The sequence below is a fragment of the Coloeus monedula genome (assembly GCF_965178545.1).
Source record: "Coloeus monedula genome assembly, chromosome: 9".
In the NCBI taxonomy this organism is placed as follows: Eukaryota; Metazoa; Chordata; class Aves; order Passeriformes; family Corvidae; genus Coloeus; species Coloeus monedula.
Window position 1 is genome coordinate 4,222,766 of NC_138789.1, and position 21,809 is coordinate 4,244,574.

Here is a 21,809-nt window from a genome sequence, read left to right on the forward strand (position 1 = left end):
ACAGGACGAGAAGCCTCCAGCAAACACATCTCCTGTGTGCAGCAAGTAAAATACACCACTACAGACTGAAAGAATTGCTTGGCACTGGCAGATGCAGCCTCCCCGCAGCCTGGCCCACCTCTGCAGCCTTGATCCGCAGGGTCTGCCCGTCTGCCAGGACCTCCATGGCGGAAGAGTCGGGAATGATGTGGCTGTTCTTGTACCAGGTGATGACCGGGGCTGGGATGGCATTGGACTCGCAGTCCAGGGTCACTGGGGTGCCCACTCGCACGTTCAGCACTGTCACTGATGCTCCCCCCTGGGCCTTGATGCTCGGGGGCACTGGGGAAGGAGCTCAGTTAGTTCTGCATTTGTTTTGTTGAAACAACCCAATAAAGCAGATAAACCTCCCCATATTTTCCAAGCCATAGATATTATTTCAGAAAATGGTAATACACAAACCAAGGACAGTTAGGAAGCTCTTCTTCTGACTTTCCCCAGCTTGGTTCCTGGCAGTACAAGTGTATTCTCCAGCATCTGACAGCTTGGCTCGGGGAATCTGCAGTGTCCGAGCACCTGGAGCGAGGAGAGAAGGCTGGAGATTTGTTCTGTGGTGATTGTGTCAATCCCAAAGGCTGGTTTAGAACTGCAGGCTGAGCACAGACACTGTGTCCCATGAAGAGTGGCAATGGGCCCTATCAAGACAAATCAGACAGAAGCTGAGCCTGAAAGCTGCAGAATAGCTGAGATTCCTCACCAGGCACAATGAAAGTGTTGGAATTTGAATTGACAGGCTTTCCATTCTTGAGCCAGCTGAGATCAGGAGGTGGAAAGCCCATGACCTCACAAGTCAGAGAGATGAAATTATTCACCACCACGGTCAGATTCTCAGGGTTAGTCCCAACAACACTTGGAGGAACTGTGGAGAGAAAAATACATTAATACCATCTATCACTGCATCAGCAAAGGATACCCCACAAGACCCCGATTTACTACAATAAAGCTGAGTTGCTGCATTTTGCCAAAGGGATAGGTTGCAAAAATCTTTCACATCCTATGAATGGACCAACTGCTTTTTGGATCCATCTGGAAATATGACAAACCAATCTAATGGTCATTCCTGCTCCTGTACTTCACAACAACATCAATTATTTCATTTGCAGTCCTTCTGTGCTGGAGGTTTGGGAGGGCTAATGAACCTACCCAAGATCCTGAGGATGCACTGCCAATTTTGTAACACTGGTCATTTGCTGTGTGAGGCAGGACAGAGCAAATTCCCATTGGCAGGATATGTAGGATGACTATCACTTCTTCCTGATTTCTTGCTGCTCCATTTCTCTCTGGAACAGTCCATTTTCTGCCCACAGAGACCCCAAACTGATTCCTTCTGACACAGTTCAGAGTTGTTCTGTCAACCAGACAAACCTGTTGCTTAGCAGTGAGCTAAGCACTGGAAAATCCTGGCACACATCATTGCTCCAGGGGGTGCATTCCTTAAGCTTACAAGTCCCAGGATTTTTAAATCAAGAATAGTTTGACATGTGACCTTTCTACAAGAACGATTTAGAATGAAAGAACTGTAAATCTCTTCCTTTTAATAACCCCCAAGCTTTAGCTGCCATGCTTTTGCAGTGGGGATATATAAAACACTTAAGAGGAAAGCAAAAGCATGTTCTTGGCTCTGTTGGGTGGAAAAATCATTTCAAAGAACACATGGAATCCTCCTCTTCAAAGACAGAAATGTTGAAGTATTTTGGCCCATCTCCTCCCGAAAGGCTCCAGCTGTTTGCTGTCACTTGAGCGACACAAACCAGTCATTAAGGCAAGTTTATGGCTCCTCTGGGCACTGCACAAACAAGGGGAGTCCACGTAAATGGGGAATTTGGTCCATATTTTTCAGCTTGGAATAACTGAAGGATATTTCCCTGATAAAGAGGATAAAATGGTTCACTAGAGCAAGTGGAGGATTCTCATCTAATGACATTTGATAGCTTTTTATATTTATTTACTTTTACAGTTCCTTTCCCACAGATGTGATTATCGGCAGTGGGTAATTTAATGTACAGGGCCAAATTTCAGCTGTCTTAAATGAAATCTGCTTAAACTGTGTCAGTGGCGGATTTCAATTTCTGCAGCAAAAGACACCCACAAATGCACCACAGACAATCTGCACATGCAAATGTATCTGTATGTGCATAAGGACACCATCATGGGCTCAAATATAGCACTCAGCATGAAAATTACCTATTATTTCCCTATTTAAATCTGGGTGCTTATTTCCTATGTTTTAAAAGGTGTTATATTAGTTTTATTTACTCACCTTGGAGACCAGAAGTTAATTTTTCAACTTAATAAAGAGCATCATCTTCAATATTTTATTTAAATTTATGAGAGCACTTCTATTAGAAACACATAAAAATGCTGGGAAATAGCCTTTTTTTTGGACACTGACAAAACACAGATCCTGCTGCTTACTGATAATGCATTTTCCTTAGTGCTTCACCCTGTGTGGTCTTTTCCTGAACAGCTACACTCTAATTTTTCAAATTAAACTGCATTAAGAAAAATAGACTTAAGTTGGTAATACCATTGAGTTAGAACTGAAGTTTCATGCAAATATTTCTTTTAAGGGGACAGTATTAAGCCATAGTCACTAAAACCAAATATTTTGAAGACAGAAGTTTAAATTTAAACACAAATGTCAGGAAAAGTGAAATATTTTGATTTAAAAGCAGAACTCACACATCAGGAAATCTGGACAGACTCCACTGAAAGAAAATAACTTCTCCGAGAACAACTCCAGGGCAAATGCTTCCCATGACAACACTATTTTTGGCTAAATGCATTGCTGAGTGGCAAAAAGTGCTATAAATCTGTGCCACGTAGTAGGTAAATTTGCTGCGTGTGTGATAGAGGAAAAATGCAATTATTCTGTGTGCAATAAGCTGATTCCTCACATTCCTGGTACTGTCTTTAGGTGGGACAAAGGACAGCCCTTGTTTTCTGTCAGATAAAGCAGATAAAGATGTAGCTGCCAGTATTCCTTGGCAGGCTGAAACATGGAATGGTGCAGAGGGAATTGGTGGGAATGACGCTTCTTTGCTCTTCAGGATGGAAAGCTGGAAGTGGGCAGAAATAGAAGGGGAAGTTTGGGTTTACTCTGAAATGTTACTTAGAAATGTCCTGATTTTCTGAAATTATCAGGAGAGGGAAGGGAAGGTGGTGGAGACTGTTCTATGAAAAATGTCTTGATTGTATTTGGTTTAGACTTCTGATGCTTAAGGCCAACATTTGTTTTAAACCTATTGTAACCCCACAAGAAAACCAAAAATAGAGAACAGACAGGAACCTCAAAGGGCACATTTCTAAAAGCCAAGCATTTACAAGCTGTGTATCTTCGTTTAACATTTTCTATCTTTAATTTCTTTGAAAAATGCATTTTCTGAATGTATCAAAACAGACTATAATCCAACCTGCTCATAATTCATGATTCCAGGGCTCAGCAACCCTTACCAGGGAGAACGCAGCCACCACACCAGGCTGCCTCAATAACAAATCCCACCTTCCTGGAACACGCCTGAGGAGCTAAAGCCACATGTTATCAAGAGCCATGTGTTGTCAAGGTACTTTAAACAGATATTTGAGTTCTGTTCTGTCAGAATCTCCATCACACCCAGTAGGATTCACATGAATGAAGCTGAGCAGGTCTCAGCACTCTGCTAAAAATAACACAGCCAAGCTAAACCAGCATTTGACAAAGACAGAAGTTATGGATGACTGTACTTACTGTGAACATTGAGGTTAAAATACTTCTTGGCACTTCCAGCTATGTTTTCTGCGATGCAGATATACCTGCCAGTATCTGTTATTTGGGAATTCAAAATCTAAGGCAAAAAAAGACAAAATATGGCTGTGGAGCTAATATATAGACAACTCACTGCCAAAGAAGCAAGTGGAGAGGATTAAGTCCAGCTCTCTGCTTTCACAGTTTTATTCAATTTCATTCATCAGTGGGAAGGGAAGTTCTTCAGAACTATTTTCACTATTTTCTCAAAAAAAGTCAATAATATTTTAAAGCAAGTGATTTCACTGATGTGGTTCACAGCATCATCCCACAAATGGCTGGATCTGAGGAAACTACATGGGAGTGAGAAGCAGCAGGTGAGGGACAGGAACAAGGGACAAAACTCCTTATGTTTGCAGCACCTTGTAGGAGAAAGAAAATACCTCGTACTCAGCAGAACCAGACAGTTTTTTCCTGCCAAAAACCAGTTTTTCACTATGAACTACCTGTAACTTCCTTCCATTGGACAGAAACATGTGTTTGTCATCCTCTGCCAGGAGCTGGCCATCCTTCTGCCAGGTGATCCTTGGGGAAGGGCTCCCGCTGGGAATGCAGTCCATGGCTGCCTCCTTGCTCACCAGCACAGTCACCTCCTCAGGCAGGTCCCCGTCGGCCCCACTGATGGATGGGGGAACTGCAGGGAGCAAAGGTGAGGAGAACACTCCCTCAGCACCTCTCAGGTGGTTGTGAGATTAGACTGGGTTTGCAGGAGGAAGGAGTGAAATCTCCAGTGAATCCAGTGAAAGATAAAGCCATCCCATGAGTAGTTCAGCTGGAACAACTCAGTATAACTCCAAGGACTGCAGCAGAACTACACTTATTCACAGCACACAGAGAGAAGGAGAGGTGAAAACCCATCTTCCAGTTATTCTACCGTGTTCTTTGCCATCAAAATAAAAGATGATTTCCAAGGCAGGACCCCTTTGCAACAATAAATCAGTATTTCAGTGGTATAACACAGTCATATAGGTAAAGAAGTAAGTATTTCCCAAGGCTAAAACATTGAGTACATCCACAGACACAAAAAGTCATCAAAATGGTTGGGCAGGCATTCATTAATCTAAATCCTCAATTCCCTTCAGGCTTTGGGAGTTCTGCAGGTATTGTGGAAAATGATGGCCAAAATAAGGAAAGAGAGAGGAAAGTCTCAATGGAAAGCTGAAGAGAGAACAAGAGATACCAAGATAAAAGCTGGATTTTTACATATGCTTTTCCTTCTGGTGAATGGTGAGAGGTGTAACACAACTGAGTTCCTATAATAATGACCTACACACATTCAACTTACAACAGCAACACTCGGATCACACAGCTCTGTACAGCTGTACAGCTCTAGCATCCTAAACACATTAACGCCTAGTTTACAAATAAACATTAAAAACACTAAGGACTCCTGCAGTAATGGTTGGTTACTTTACAGAAGCCTTTTTTAGCACTCAGAGGAGAAGGGAAGCTCACAGAGCACTCGGACGTCGTAGTGGATGGAGTCCTGCCCCGCCTCGTTGACTGCCACACACGCGTATCTGCCAGCGTCCCCCGCCCGTGCCCGCGCAATCTGCAGCACCCGGCCTCCTGCAAGCAAAAGTCCAAGACAGCATCAAGCACTCTCCATCATCTCCACACCACATCCCACCAGAGACCTGAGCAAGCGAATTTATGAATGGTCAGCATTTGGTCTGAATCATAAGTAACTAAAGGGTTTCATTTCCTAGCTACTTTTTTCACCAGCAGATAGTTGGGAGTGCAGCCATGCTCATACTGAAATTCTAGAAAAGAGCAATTAATTCCACATAAAGGAAGAACATGCTGCAGCAGTATGCAGCCAGGCATTATTCTTCTATCAAAAATAAAAACATTTCTCAGTAAGATGGCACAGAACTAACAGGCAAAAGGAAATATAAGCACAGAATATTCCGTTCCAAACTGAAAAGATTCACTTCTGAGGCTTTTAGAGGTACTTTTCACTCTATTCCTCATTAAAGCATAGCCATATAAACACCTTCAGAAGGAGAGGACATCTTAGGAATACACTTTGGGAGTGTTTGTCATTGCTCTCTCAAGAGATGAACAAGATGGACAAGCAGGTGTTATGCTTTTACCACTGCCCTTTAAACACTCCATCCCAAACCACCTCTGCATAGCAACACTCATGACTGTAGGCAGCTCTTTCCCTTCCCCACATGAGCTTAAGTAGGAGATCATGGCCATTTTTCTGCTGCAAACATGTTTTCCATGCCTCACTCCTTGGTTAAGAGGCTTTTCTACTCCAATTATCTTTTTGTCAAAGCAAATTTAGTGAGGAAATAAATCAGGAACACATCAGAGAGAAGGTATCATTGTATTTCATTTTGCAACACATGGAAGTGTCCAAGGCCAGGCTGAACAAGGCTTGGAGCAACCTGGGATAGTGGAACATGTCCCTGCCTGTGGCAGGGGGTGGAATGAGATGGGCCTTGTGATTCCTTCAAACCAAATCCTTCTGCAATTCCATGATTCACTGTGGGAGTTCAGTGGTGACATTCACACCATTTTAGCAACTATTTCTTAAAGAAAACAATTTAAGCCTAAGGACTGGAGAGAAACCAGCCAACGAAGTCTGAGAAGAACATTAAAGAAGGGTTCTGAAGGGGAGGAGTGTGTCATTACTACACAAATACCAGCACTAAGGCCATTTCTTAGTCACAGAATCATAGAATGGTTTGGGTTGGAAGGGACCTTATAGACCATCCAGTGCCACCCCCTGCCATGGCAGGGACACCTTCCACTAGCCCAGCTTGCTCCAAGCCCTGTCCAGCCTGGTCTTGGACGCTTCCAGGGCAGCCACAGCTTCTCTGGGCAGGGCCTCCCCACCCTCATAGCCAAAAATTGCTTCCCAATATCCAATATAAACCCACCCTCTTTTGAATCCATTCCCCCTTGTCCTGTCCCTCCACCCCTTGTAAAAATTGTCTCTCTCCATCTTTCCTGTTGGCCCCTTCAGGCACTGCAAGGCCACAATGAGGTCACCCTGAAGCTTCTCTTCTCCAGGCCGAACAATTCCAACTCTCCCAGCCTTTCCTCCCAGGAGAGGAGAGGAGCTCCATCCCTCTGATCACCTCGATGTAGGGCCAGAGAGTGCCAGCTGAACACCCACCTGGCAGAATGAGCACTCTGTCACTGGAGCTCAGAGGATGCCCATCCTTAAACCACGTGAGCACAGGGGGAGGAACAGCGTTGGTCTCACAGTACAGTGAGAGGGGGTTGTTGACAATCACATCTTTACTTTCTCCACCTCCTTCTGCATCCACCATGTTCCCAGCTTCCCATTCCCTGTAAGGCTTTTGGAAGCTAGGAGGAACTACAACAAAGAAGAGGAAAAATGTTAGCATTTTGCAAAGAAATAGCTGGTTTTAAAGTCAAGAAATGAGAAGGTATTCTAATGTTCAATAGCAACAATAAAAATAAAACGTATTCAGTCAATCCCTCCCCCCACTTAAAGTTACCCAGGAAAAATCTAGTTCTTCTAGAATGAACAATTGAGCAATTTACTGAGTATTTTCTGAAGAGTAATAAATAACAGTGTAAGATGACCTGGTAACAAACACAGAGGGTATTCATCAACAAAAATACTTAAACAATGAGGTATCTGGTTTCACTCAAGCTCTCATTTTGTCTAAATTTTCAGAAATTACTCATGATTGTTTTCTTGTATTTACACACAGTAGGCCAACAAGATATTTATGTCTGGGGCCTCTAAATACTACTCAAAACAGAAAAATAAAATATATCTTAGTTTAAAATAAATTCAAATTTTTCATGGCATTTAGAGGAAGATCAGAGTTGCTACGTCATAGCACTGACTTCAGAAACACAACATATAAAAGAATAATCAAATACTGCATGTCAGTGACAAGCAAAATAACCCTGAAATCAAAGTCACACAAAACACAAAAGCATTGGGTTTGACCACACAAGCATAAAGGGCATAAAATTACTAATTCCAACATCCCAGAATACTAGAAAAGCAGGCTACCAAGAGAGTTTTGTTACCCTTTTACCTTGTATATTTACATCAAACTCCAGCTCATCCTCTCCAGCAATGTTGGAGGCCAGACAAGTGTAGCGCCCTGTGTCTGACACCTGGGCCTCCTTGATGTGCAGGGTGTGGCCGCTGCCCTGGATCAGGACATGCTCATCTCCCTGCAGTGGCTGCAATGTCAATTCAAATGAAAATTAATACTCAGCAAAACACACACTAGAAATAGCCAGATTCGTGGGAGTAATATGAGTAAACTCAATCAAGCTCCAAGTTCCTGGAGACAATTTTATTTTCACGGTTGTCAGAAACTCTGCATCTTCATCCTTCTGATTGTGGTGGCTGGTCTCCTCAAGGATGTGATTTTCCATCACTCCTAGCCCCAGGATGCTGCTGAGGGGAGCAATGCCATCCCCATCGGGCCAGGGCTCTTGTGACATTGGATCCACTCAGGCTGATTCAATCCTTGAACTCACTGGCCAAGCTTCCAGTACACGGAAAACCACCAGCTTTCCGTGAGGTGAACAAATGTACCTAACCCAACCTACAGATCTGCTGCCCAGCAAGGACATAGTGTGAACACAGAATGGACAGAGCAGCAGCACAGGATTAGACGTTCCTGTGCCAGAATGTGGCTCACATGTGACAGCAGAGGCTGCAGTGACACAGCCTGTGTGTCAGCAGCGAATCCAGAAATCCAGAACACATTAGATGTGCTCATGTACATCAGCAGCCTGGTCTAGTGGGAGGTGTCCCTGCCCATGGCAGGGGTGGAACTGGATGGGTTTTGATAACCCAAACCATGCCATGAGCCCATGCTTCCATGATTTGGGAGTCAGCACTGAACTTCCGGCCTGCAGGGGACAATTAATTTAGTCCATGGACAGGAATGAGAGCCTTTCACCCAGGGCAGCCTAAGGAGCAGCAGCTGTTGTGCCAGTGGCAGCCAGCTGTGCACAACCACTGCCTTTGGGGACCTCTTAACTCCCCAAATTGAGTTTTTCTTTGGCAATAGAACCAGGACTCCCAGGGATCCCAGAGCAGCAGGGCACACTTGAAACAGCCAGAGGCTGATCATCCAGGTTATTCCTGCACGCTCATTAAATCCAGGAAGAGCTGTTCCATGATGAGTGCCCTACCAGGAACAGCTCAAGCAAGAGATAACACATCTCCTTTCTTACAGAAGAGTACCACAGCTCCTTTTTTATTCATTCCTTGTGCTGTGTGTTCCCGTGGCCCTGCCCTTCCCGAGCTCTCCAGACAGATCCATGGAGCGCTGTGTGTGGCAGGACTCACGCCTCACCCCCCCGGAGCAGCCAGATGCTCTTGTGGCTTTGTGAGCTCTGCCAGGACCGAGGGGGAGGCTCTGCAACTTCTGCAAGGGAAGCACTTGAGGGGACCATCTGTAAAAGGGCCTTTGAGGGCTTTACACAACAGCCACAGGCCCTGTGGTCACACCATGGGATGCTCCTGCCAGGAAGGGCACACCCTCTCACAGCACAGGCCAGTGCCAGGCTTGGAAGCTCCAGCTCTGGCCTCTCACGCACTGCCAAGCACCCACCAAAAGCCAGGATGTCGATTTGCAGAGGTCTGGGTGCCAGCAAACACCCCAAGTTGCTGGTGGGTGATGCTGCCAGCAGCAGGGAGTGAGGGTGACTCCTGCTGCCCTGCACAGATGCTATTTCCAGGAACAGGGAACACAGAGCTGTCCCTGTCCCACATCCCCTAAGAGGAAGGAACTGAGTTTGTGACTGGCCTGTCCATCCTTGTGCCAGCTGATGGAAGCAGCAGGAATGGCGTGAGCTTCACACTCCAGGGTCAGGCTGTGGTTCACTTTGATCTTCACCTCCTTAGGGGACAGCCCCGTCCCTGAGACATCCCCTTTGGCAATGGTGGGTGGAACTGCACACAGACAAAGGCAGAGAGGGGAGAGACTGTCATGGCTTACTGCCTGCTGCAGCATTTCAACCTTAGCTGGAAAAAAGGAGATCCTGGATGATAATGTCAGGGAAAGCAAGTGCATTCCCCCAATAAACTGCCTCTTGCCCACAGCCAAATTATTACTTTTTTATATGTATGTGTATTTTTAGCCATTTCTAGTACAGTTATTATGTACAAAAATATACAAAACTGTGTTCAAGACTTTTAAACATGCAAACCGGACTACAGCCCTACCTAACTACAGCACTTCATTATTACACGCCTGGCTTCAATTCTATAAAGTTCAGGGTATTGTAGTCATTAAAGAACATTTTAATGGAAACAAATATTCCCAGAAACATATGTTTGATCCCAAGTCCACACTCAGAGTAGCTGGTCAAAACTCAACATTTCCACCCCACTGAAATCCCAGTGTTGCAAAATCCTGTTTCTTTCTGAATCAGAAGGAAAATAGAATGTTTCAAAATTCTTCAGCTACCCCCCTGCTCGGTCTCACAATATTTTTGAAATTATGTAAAATGCTTTCAGAGCATTTTCCATGCTGTTTTTCCACTGGGAATTTTTTAATTCTCCCCTAATACTAATGGTATCCTAATAACTGACAGTTGCAATGGCACTGGGGGGTGGAGGACGTTAGGTTCCCACATAGCCACACATCAGTAATGAACTCTTTAGATATCTTCTCGTTATTCCAAATCCAGTGGGGCCTTATTTAGGGATTTAGTGTAATTAAATAACAGTGTGATTGCTGTAAGGGAGCAAACCAATTCCAAATCAGACTGGGAAATTCAAAAAAAAGGTAAAAATCATGCTTGATTGAGCCCATAATGAAGAGTTTGAGCATTAAAATTGAGTATTTAGGTACAGATGCTCAAATGACAATGTGCTGTTGGAAAGACTTGAATGGGAAAACATTTGTGCATATGGAATTTTATGGAAGGATATAAAAATAGTATCCTCCTGTTTTACCTTCCTCAAGAAAGTGTCCCACTAGATGTTAGAGGCCCCCTCCTGTTTTTCTAAAGTGGTTTCTGTGCTCAAGAGATTCTCTGCTCACATCTCCCCTTGTCAGTCAAATGCTGCATTCATTTGACTTGAAAATCAGCACCAAAAGAAGGATTTCAGAGGAAACTGGACTTCAGTGTTTCTAAAATGTCCTCCCCTGGGTGATAGGAAGACTTTTAGCACAACTGTAGCATTGCAAAGGATGCAACAATCAACTTTCCTGGTGTCTTTCCTCCACCAATGCCAAGAGCCAATGCAGATGTTTGCTCAGCAAAGCCATTAATAGGAAACCTTGTATTCACCAGGACAGACAACACTGCAATGGGGAAATGGAAGAATGCAAAATAAAAACAAATTTCAAAGACTGAAAGCATTGCCATACTGTAGACTTTCACTTCATAGTGCCTCAGAGCCCTCCCAGCCTCGTTTGTGGCTATGCAGGTGTATCTTCCAGCGCTGTCCTGCTGGGCATTCAGGATCTGCAGGGTCCGCCCACCTGCCAAAGACACCAACCTTTAATAGCACCCACACCATACTCTTGCTTCCCAGTTATTTAAATACTTCCTGCAGCATATTTCCAACTCTTTGGTCCAGAATCTGCCCTGAGAAGAACAGAAAACCTGACTGCTTACTACCACATGTAACAAATGAGTGCACGATTCATGGCAGTGCTGTGGATCACAACTCCTGTTGCTTATGGATTCTTGGTAAATTTGTTAAGAAATTTCATCAAGAAATTTGTGCAGGGAGTTTCTTGAAGATATTTAGCCAGGATTTATTTTTTCTCTGAACGCTTGCAGTTAACAAGGCAAGGTACTTGTACATCTACAGTACTCCAGTGTTCGCTCTGAAGCTTGTTCCCATTTCCCTAGTACCTGTGGAGGTGGAAAAAGTTATTCTACTAACTAAAAACAGCAAACTTCTAATGACCTAGAAAAATCCCACATCATTCTCTTTCCTAATTTATCTCTCTCTCCATCTAATTGCCACAATTAATTGCAAGTAATTTATATTCATCATTAACTCACATGAATTTTCCCATCACATTGCTTGATGGTACAAAAGGATAAATACATAATAAAACATAAATCAACAATCAGTTAATTGTGAAGCACTTAAAAATATTGGAATGGGAAGTGCTAGAGAAGTACAGAGAATGCCAGGATGGCTTGGGTTGAAAGGAACTTAAAGCCCATGAAGGGCCAACCCCCTGCCATGGGCAGGGACACCTTCCACTAGCCCAGGTTGCTCCAAGCCCCATCCAGCCTGGCCTTGGACACTTCCAGGGATCCAGGGGCAGCCACAGCTTCTCTGGGCACCCTGTGCCAGTGCATTGCACTTAACAGAAATATATCCTTTGATTTTTTTAAAGAAGTCTGTAACAGAAAAATATGCAATGAAAGAATTAGGTGTTATATCTCAATAAGAGCAGAGTTTACCTGGCAGAATGCGGATGTTTCTGCTGGACTCTAAGGGAATCCCATCTTTCAGCCAGGTGATGGTGGCTGGGGGGTAGGAATAAGCTTCACAGACCAGCGAGGTGGGGCTGTTGAGGATAACGGTGACATCCTCTGCATTCCCTTGGCTGTCTGCTCCCACAATGCTTGGAGCCACTGGGAACAACAAAATCAGTAACCACAGGGAGGAAAGTCCCTCTCTGAAAAGCCTATTTTCTGGTCCCTGTTCAGTCTAGGAATCTGGCTGCAGCATCAGCTAGCTGGGAGGCATTCCTACAAGGAGCACCCAAACGCAGACCCAGACAACATTCAGCTGGTCTTATGTTTTGTTCTGAAGTCAGCAGTGATCCCAAATCAGTGGAATTCACTCCCACCCAAGCCTTTGTCAAGCACAGGTTCCCAGGAATCCAGCCACCACTCCTTGAGCAGAGCTGCTGCTTGATGGTCCTGGAAGATGAGCCTAGGAAACAAGGCTGTGGAAAACAAACTCGCCATTGTTTGCACTTCATTGTGCAATAACCCTCATGGAAAATTAAACAGAACAAAATGAGAAGTGCAGATGGTTTCAGCTTTTCTGAAGAGATCACAATCTGAAATGCTCTTCAGATGCTCCCTCCTTGAATCACAATAAAATAAAGTGCTGTCCCACCCATTCCATAAGGACGACATCCCGTTATGGTTCCCTGTGTTCCAGCTCTGTTGTCTAAAGCACAGCACTGGTGTTTCTATTAAACCGCTATCACTTATCAATTACTAAGAGGTAACATTCTAATCATAGGCAACTTGTGCCTTGCTGTCAATAAAGCCCTACAGAATTCCAGCAGGACTCCCTTTTTCCCCAAACTGCCTGTTCCTCTGGCAGAGGCAGCCCAGCTGCTCACCAAGCACATTGAGGCTGTAGGTTTTGCTCCTGTCCCCAGCAGCATTGGACGCCAGACACGTGTACCGGCCCGTGTCTGGGAGCTGCGCCTCGGAGATCTGCAGGGATCGCCCGCTGGACATGATCCTGGGATCCTCAGCCTCAGCCAGAGCCTGCCCATCCTTCAGCCACGTGACCTGCGGCACAGGGTTCCCTTGATGGAGTCGGGAAAATGGCAAACATGAGCTGGTGCATAACCTCTAGGATATATCAAGATTTCTGAGAAACGAAAATACAGCTTCGGGTGTGCTTTTCAAGTACATCCTGTGCGGGGAGGTTTTGGAATATGCATTCTGAAGTCTCTGAACCTCCTGAAGTGATGTACACCTCCTCTGAAATTCCACAGGCCTTTGGAGAAGAAATATCACAGCAACATCCCTCTTGGTTCATCTCATCCAACCTTTACAAGGAGTGCTCAGTCCTGCTCTAAGCACCACAGTTAAATCTTAAGAGTTAAAAATCCCACTGAACTGAAATCCCATTAAAAACACTCTGTGCGGCACAAGTAGTGATCTCACCATGGCTTTGATGAGCAAAAGTAAATCATAAACTGTTCTTTTACCTGTCACCTCACACGTCAGGGTAACTCCATGCTTCTCTTTCACCTTCACATCTTCCAGTGTATTTTCCCCCACAATCCCTGGAGGCACTGCAACAGGCAAGGAGAAAACATCAGCATGGATTCCTTGCAACACTGAAATAAAACAGGCTGCTTGATGATCCTGCTAGGAGGGATGAGCCCAGGAACACAGGATTAGGAAAACAAACTCGCCATTGTTTGTGTTTGGTTACACAGTAACTGCCATTAAAAACCAAGAGCAATACAACAGATTCCCAACAAGTGGATGCTGTGCCATGGTCTGTCAGTGTTCTCTGCAAATACAGCTAATTCCATATGGGAATGAACACACCACATAGGTCTAAAGGCACCTTGCTGTGGTACAAACTACATTTCTCTAGGGAAATACAAGATAAAACCCGTAAAATACCTATCTCATGCCCCAGACAGCCAACCCAACGCAAGGAAACTCCTACTGTATGGCTGACATGACTGACATATTTCCAAATAATCCTGGTCAACTTGTGCTTTTGGATGAGGAGGGCAGGTTATGAGGGTGCTGGGGAGTAGCTGTGGTGGTTAAGAGCTGTGATCCATTATTTCTTTCAAAGTAGAGGCATTTGTAGATCGGGCCAAAAGAAACTGGCACTACAAGTCAAAGCAGGCATGGAGTGCAACAGGCTGAAAAGGAGACCTGTAGTTATCAGAAAGCAGCTCCATCTCCAGGAGATACAGGAAGTTTTGTAACAAAAATGTCAGAGTAAGGAGCCAGATTTATGCTTTAATAATCCTGCAAAATGCAAACTTTCAGCCTAGATAAAAGACCTCAGAAGAAAGGAATTAAAATATATTTAGCAGCTTATTTGCAATCTAGCTCACTGCTGGAAGCAAACGTTTTATAAAAGTAAGAATCACAGAAATAGGCAGAATTCATTGTCAACAGTGACAAGAATGTTACATCAGATTTGTGGTAACTAATGAAGGGTTCAAACTGGAGTGAAGGAAACAGATGGGGGGAAACAAAACTTAAAATCATAAAGTTCAGGACTTAAGTCAGGCCAAAAGTTACTACTATTCATAAACAAAGACAGCAACTCATCACTTTGACCCCAAAATAGTACAGTAAGTTGTCAACACATCTTAATTTCAAAAATATGGCAAAGCCACACCAAACCCTTTTCAAATACATAAATACATAAATATTGTGCTTATTACACCAAGCTCTGCCTGCAAACTGCTGTGCCTCCTACAATAACCCAGAGAAACCCTGGCATGTCTGTGTACAGTTCCCACTGACAGTGACTGGTGAGGATTCTGTGCCACTGTCAGGCCCCATTCCAGCAACTTTCCTCTAGAAAGACAAAGAAATTACTGGGGGGAGGGAAGAGAAGACTGAACAATGGAATTTTTCACTTGAAATCAGCTTCATTGAGCATTTTTCTTCAGGGCAAACAAAGCCTATGCAACAGAGATTCCCAGAACTCTCAAGAACACCCTGCTACTAAAGCCCTCCAAAGAAAACAGTCAGACAATGAATGCTTTCCAGTGTTTATCCATCTCTTCCATTCTACCACACTCACACTTCCATGAGCTCATCAAATAAACATGAACTGACTTGAACGGGAGTTATCACTTACAGGCTGAATATGCCCAAGTCAGCTGAAGACAAGGGAGGATGAGGGTGCTCAGCACCTCAGAGAAAGGAAACTTAGAACAAAATTCTACACAGAAATGCTGTGAGAAATCCTGCACTGTGCCAGGCCTGACAGTTATTGATAAAAATGACAGTTACTAAACTGAAAAGTAGTGTTTTCTGGGGAGAATACCGGTTTGCAAAACTAAGCAATGTAATAAAAGAATATATTAATGGTTCCAAGTAGCATCTAAAGAGCCTGCTAGACAACTTCTGGTGTAAGTACATCAGCAGGATCACCCCCTTCCACACTGGTTTATATCCTTTATCATACCAAAGGCTCTGCTGACTGAAGGTTTCCACTGTATTGAAGTTTGGATTGCTGATCCTGGAGAAGAGAAAGCTCTGAGGAGACTTTGAAGCCCCTTCCAGCACCTAAACAGGCTCCAAGAGAGCTGGGAGGGACTTTGGACAAGGGCCTGGAGGGACAGAACAAGGGGGAATCGCTTCCTACTGCCAGAGGCCAGAGATAGATGGGATATTGGGAAGGAATCCTTCCCTGTGAGGGTGGGGAGGCCCTGGCACAGGGTGCCATCCCTAAAAGTGCCCAAGGCCAGGCTTGGACCAACCTGGGATAGTGGTGCCCATGGTGGGGGGTAGAATGAGATGGGCTTTAAGGTCCCTTCCAAATTAAGCCCTTCCAGGTTTCTATGATTCCGTGTAGAAGAAGCTTCTCTTTACAACCTGATTTTTTGTGGTATCAAATTCACTTATTTTTTTCCCCTAAGGACGTATGTTTCAGCATAATATTTTTTTTAAATACCAGCAAAGTATACAGAATGCCCTCCCCCTTACTGTCCAAACCCCTCTCTTGTGCTGCCCCAAACCCGAGCAGGTACTCACCCAGGACAGAGAGGTGGAAGTCCTTCCTGGCCTCCCCTGCGGCGTTGGTCACCACACATGTGTAATGTCCCTCGTGTGCCGCACCCGCGGGGCTGAGGCGCAGCGTCCGGCCCCCTGAGACAGCCAAAACAGCATCAGAGTCCTGCTCTGACCAGCACTATCCCAGGGCTGGGCAGGGCACACACACCCTGCTCCCCTGCATGGGATTCATGGATCAGCACTTGGGATGTGGCAGAAACATTGTGCTTGCAACGCACACTTCTGGGCAGGAAACTGGGACAGCACACAGTGCCTCAGACAGCAGGATTTTCACTCACAAAGAGTGCTTTGCTATACTGAGATTCTAGATGAATATTCAGGAAAATTAATAATGCCTCATCAGTGCTTTTTATGTGTGTACACATCTACACACAAAAATAAGCTTAGTTTTATAAACATGCTGTTTATAAGTACCCTTAAGGTATTTTCACATGTATAGATAAGGAATAAAATTCCACTTCTCCCTTTTAGCATTTGCATTAATTGTGCCATCAATAATAGTTACAGCTGATAACAGCACTGGTTTACATGCAATGGTTTCAAAGAACAGATTCCTCTAAACTCTGTAGTTGTCAGGTCACCTTTGCACAGACACGTTCATTTAGAAGGAAGATTTGCAAGTATGTGTGACCAAAGACCAGGAATGTCCCTGCTGTGCCATAGCAGAGTAACTTCTCTTTCCTTGCTGTTTGGCAGAGGAACAGCAGAAATGACATCAGGGAGCATTTGAATGTGAAACCAGGCAGCCAGCCTGCAGCTTTTCCTAGTTTCTGGTTAGCAGCTCTCCCATCAGTAACCATTCCCTAACGCACACCACATCTGCCCTGGGCAGCTCCTGCCTGTGGCTATCGTTGTTGGGACATAGCCCAGAAAGTGATGATCCTGGTCATGCACTTGGAGGAACAAAGTGCTGAGCTGGTTACTGGATGTGCCTCTGCCCACGGAATCCCGCCTGCTGGAGGGAGCACTGGGAGACTGAGGGAGGCTCAGGTCTTCCAGCCTCGTGTCTCCCTGATCCCTTCTCCCATCCACCCCTGCACAAGGCCAAAGCAGAAGCAGAAACCTGCCTGCCGAACACTGTGACCTTCCCTGGCATCACACACCAGCGCACACCCAGGCCTCCAGTGCTGAGGCAGGACAGATCTTCTACATTTGGCTAAACAAAAGCTCTTCTCCTTCCTAAAGCCAATGTGCAGCTTCGGGCACAGGTTGCATGGGAAGCAAGTGGGGTACACTGGATTTTTTTTATTTTTCCTAGAAGATATGCAGGAAGGATCATCAAAAGCAAACATCAGTATCTGGACAATGCTCTCAGGCACTGGGTGGGGTTGTTGGGGTGTCCTGTGCAGGGCCAGGAGTTGGACTGGATGGTCCTTGTGGGTCCCTTCCAGCTCAGGACATTCTGTGATTCCAGGATCTGAATTAACTGACTAAAAGCTGCCAGCAGTGTGTCCACACACTGAAATTATCTGCAATGGCAAGTATGTTTTCAATCAACAGAACCAAAATTTTGCTTTGGCAAAGTATTAAACTCCAAAATTAGAGGAGGATTGTTGTTGTTGTTGTTTTTTACAGCTGTACAAGCACAAATAAAGGTCCAAGTGCCATGTTGGTTACAGTTCACTACCACAATGTGTAGCTTTCTGAAGCACAAAGTTTGGGGAAAAACGAAGCCCCAAGTCCAGGCATGTGTCTCCTCCCACACAGCCAACATCCAGAGACAATAAACATCTTTTTGTCTCTTCCTTCCCAACTCAGCGATCCGGGAGGTGAGATTAGTGTGGGCGTAGAAAGAAATAGACAGGACAGAAACCATCAAGCCCAGAAGATGTTATTTTTGTTGATGCCAGCTTGACACAGAAAGGAACGCACAGCAGCTCCAAGAGCCAGGTTCATATTGGGAAATAATCACACACCCACTCCTTTTTCCACGCACTATACGCAAAAATGGGAAAGCAGAGGACAGGACTATCTGTAACATTAAAAGCTGCACTGATTAAAATATCCTGAAGCTTATCAGCTTCAAATGCAGTCTTAGCTGAGCTCTTAAACATCTTCCAGCTCTTTACCTGTGTCACTGTTTTATGCTTGTTAGGCAGCAAACACCACAAACTATCACACCTGTCTGATAGTTTTCCTAAGTTCATGATGCAGGCTTTACACGGTGGCTATCACAGAGTATTAGAAACTCTGTCATAACTCACTGTCACGAGATTTCTATTTGCTAGTGGCAAACCCAAGGTCAAAGAAACAACACAGCCAGAAATGCTTTACATGCACTCATCTCTGAGGCTCCCTTTGGTTTCATATACAGACCCACAGAAATTGAAGAGATGCTTTGGTTTTTGTCATTTGTTCTTTCAAAGATTTTTCCTCTTTAAATGGTAAAACAACTGTGAATAGGAAGAGGTGGAGAAAAATAAATAGGAGAGCTAACGGAGTGTATTTCTGGGCATGACAAAATGAGATGTTGCCATCTGCTCTCCAGCTTCTGTACCTGAGAGGATTCGCACCGAGCTGTTCAAGGTGATGGGCAACCCATTCTTGAGCCACGTTATTGCTGGCAAGGGGATTCCTGAGGCTTCACAAACCAGGGAGATGGGATTCTTCTCCACAATGCTGATGTTTTCAGGCAGCTGCAGGTAACCACCAATACTTGGGGGAACTACAGCAAAGAGTAAGGAAAAGCCATACTTCAGGGCAAATACAAATGCATTTTGCTCATAAAACATTGTGTCACTCAAATATTAGTTTACTGAGGGCGAGTAGCGGGTGTCTTGGTTAAACCTTAATTTCTCTCTCCAACAACACAGTATTTCCCACCATGACACTCACCCCAATATCATGTAAAATTGTACCATATCCCGGTTGTCTCGGGCGATGAAGCAACTGCGAGTGGGTTGATATTAACAGAGAGGTATGATTTTAAAATATTCAGGAGTTATAAACTTGGACTTGAACTTTCCTAACACTGCAACTGCAGCTGCCATCCCCTGCAGCAGACCCAGGAGGTGGACTGAGCTCCACACCATTGCTTGGCCACCCAGGGGTGAATTTCCGCATGCCCCAGGTGGTCCCCACTCACCATGGACGCTGAGGTCGTATTTCCTGTCAGCCAGCCCGGCGGTGTTGGTGGCCACGCAGACGTAGCGGCCAGTGTCAGACACCTGGACACGCTCCAGCCGCAGGACACGGCCCCCGGCCAGCACCGCCACGTCCCTGCCACCGCCCAGCGCCCGCCCGTCCTTCAGCCACGTCACTGCCGGCTCGGGAATGCCCTGAGCCTCGCACTCCAGGGACATTTCGCTTCCCTGAGTGACAACGACCTCTGACGGGTGGGGACCGCTGTTGGATATAGTTGGTCGAGCTAGGGAAGAACAAGGGACACAGCGTAGGAGTCAACTGGAAGCTGCACTTCAGAATCTTCACCCGCTGCTGAGCAGAGTAACAGTCAACTTTCCAGAGCAGCAGGGCCAGCAAAAGACCAAGCAACTCCTTTCCCCCTCCCCCACTGCATAAAGTAAAAATGTTTTTTAAAATGTGAACTTACATGCAATTTTTAAAATGCACACAAGAGAAAAAATTAAAGAAGACTGCCCCAACACTGTCAATCCCTACAGATTTTGGAAGATTTTCTTCTCTGTGGGATTGTTTGAAAATATCTCCGTTTATTCCTGACAAAAATACAGTAAAGTCTAAGGGAATGAAGGGAAATCTGGGTTCAGTCTGTTGTCATCACTACTGCAGTTTGGGGACAAGACTAAAGGGGTTACATCCCTGGATTGTGCACTTTCAACAGGGATATGCAATGTCTTGGTCAGCTACAAGTCCAAACTGCCAGAATTTTAATGACTTAACACTCTCCTTGAACTACCTCTAAATTGTCCTCCAGCCATCACTCCATCTCTGGAGATCCTGGAGCCCAACATCACTGCCCTGCTCACACTCCCATAACATTACTGAAGAACTGGTGAACTGTGATCAGAGTTTTTCTGGCACTTACTGTACACTTGCAGGCTGTACTCTTTGGTGGCACTCCCAGCCACGTTTGAAGCAATACAGGTGTAAGATGCAGCATCAGACCTGTCAGCAACTGCAACCTGGAGCTGTCTGCCTCCAGACAGCACCCGCACCCTTCCCGATGGCTCTGGCACCACAGGAGAGCCTGCAAGAGACCTTCTGTCAGATAAAACCACACAAGTGGCCAGGAGCAAATGAAAATCACGTGGTCTGAAGTCCACTGGCTCATTCCAAAGGACTGAGTTGCACAATTGCCCATTTTAGAAGTGCTCTGTCAGTCTTCCGAGAAAGCAGGAACTTGGCACAAGCAGATCCTGAGGACTTTCTGTATTAACCACTGACTTCATGGGATACCCTGAGCTAAAGCACACTGACTCTCCCTCACATCCATCCAGAGTTTGGGACACCTCTGCTGAGCAGAAAGCTCAGCACTTTCAGTAAAATGTGACTCATTTTTCAGTGTATAATTGTCTCACCCAGCACAGCCAGTGCTTAGAAATGTATGATTTAGCCTTCACACCATGTGAAAGCTAAATCATACATCTGTGTGTCACAGGCTTCTGCTCAGGAAATCCTCAGCAGAAACATGACAGCAAACTCCCACTGCATTCTCTGACCAGATTCTTCAGTCTTGGAGACCTCAGATTATCCATCTTCATCTTTCCAAACTGCTGGGAGGCTTTGTGACAGAAGGAATGCAGCTGCCATGGCAGGTTTCCCTCTTGTGCATTTAAAGTCCTCTCTATAAAGTGCACCAAATGTCAAACATGCTGCAGAATCTACTCCTCTTCCTTTCTAACTGCTTTTCTAGACTTTCCTTCCTTCCTGCCATTAAGTGTACACACATTAGCCTTGCAGTGCACTTACATGTCACACAAGGCCTTTTTAGCTTCCAAGAGACAGGGTTTAAAAACAACTTGATAAATTTCCTGTTCTCTGAAAATGTGATGCATTAGAAAAAGTGTTTTGTAATTAAAACCTGCTCTTTCCATGAGCCAAAATTAATTAACGCAAGTACATACCATATTGAATTGTGCTGCCTAGAAAAACACAATTATAGGTAAGATTGATTAATAACACAAGAATTACCACACTGGAGGAGTAAACTATCTTATTTTGTCTTATATTCTGTCTCCAACAGCGTCAATGCTTAAAAGAAGGTGCTGAAAATAGCTGGCTTTGTCTGCCAATTCCTAAAAAGGTGTTTGGCAATGTAACTTTAACCCCTAAAGCAAAAGGTGTGCAGACTACTCTTGAATAAGATGGGATGAGAGAAAGGGTTTGGTGAATCCCAAAAGCAATTACTACAACTACATGAATCTTCACCACTTGGCAGGATGCAGATTTAGAACCAGCTCAGAGAATCTGTGTTATGCAGTGGATCAGAGGGCAGAGACTCAACTCCACACCACGGGACTCTCAGTGACCCTAGCCCTGATACCTGGGATCCACAAACAAGTCTTACAATCCCAGAATGGTTTGGGTTGGAAGGGACCTC

At 44.9% G+C, this 21,809-nt stretch overlaps 1 protein-coding gene across 1 annotated transcript in view; it reads right to left on the bottom strand.

Annotated features, from left to right (window-relative positions):
- Positions 1-21,809, bottom strand: part of HMCN1 (hemicentin 1) — a gene marked incomplete at both ends in the record, with an annotated part of 185,973 nt that overhangs the window by 42,388 nt on the left and 121,776 nt on the right. Inside the window, 17 exons of the mRNA XM_082287593.1 lie at positions 119-321; positions 442-555; positions 737-898; positions 3,767-3,863; positions 4,270-4,457; positions 5,279-5,392; positions 6,954-7,157; positions 7,858-8,008; positions 9,592-9,737; positions 11,164-11,277; positions 12,221-12,394; positions 13,120-13,311; positions 13,720-13,806; positions 16,253-16,366; positions 18,789-18,956; positions 19,377-19,658; positions 20,295-20,456. Coding sequence (XP_082143719.1) covers positions 119-321; positions 442-555; positions 737-898; positions 3,767-3,863; positions 4,270-4,457; positions 5,279-5,392; positions 6,954-7,157; positions 7,858-8,008; positions 9,592-9,737; positions 11,164-11,277; positions 12,221-12,394; positions 13,120-13,311; positions 13,720-13,806; positions 16,253-16,366; positions 18,789-18,956; positions 19,377-19,658; positions 20,295-20,456 — 2,672 coding nt within the window. The remainder of the gene's footprint in view (positions 1-118; positions 322-441; positions 556-736; positions 899-3,766; positions 3,864-4,269; positions 4,458-5,278; positions 5,393-6,953; positions 7,158-7,857; positions 8,009-9,591; positions 9,738-11,163; positions 11,278-12,220; positions 12,395-13,119; positions 13,312-13,719; positions 13,807-16,252; positions 16,367-18,788; positions 18,957-19,376; positions 19,659-20,294; positions 20,457-21,809) is intronic.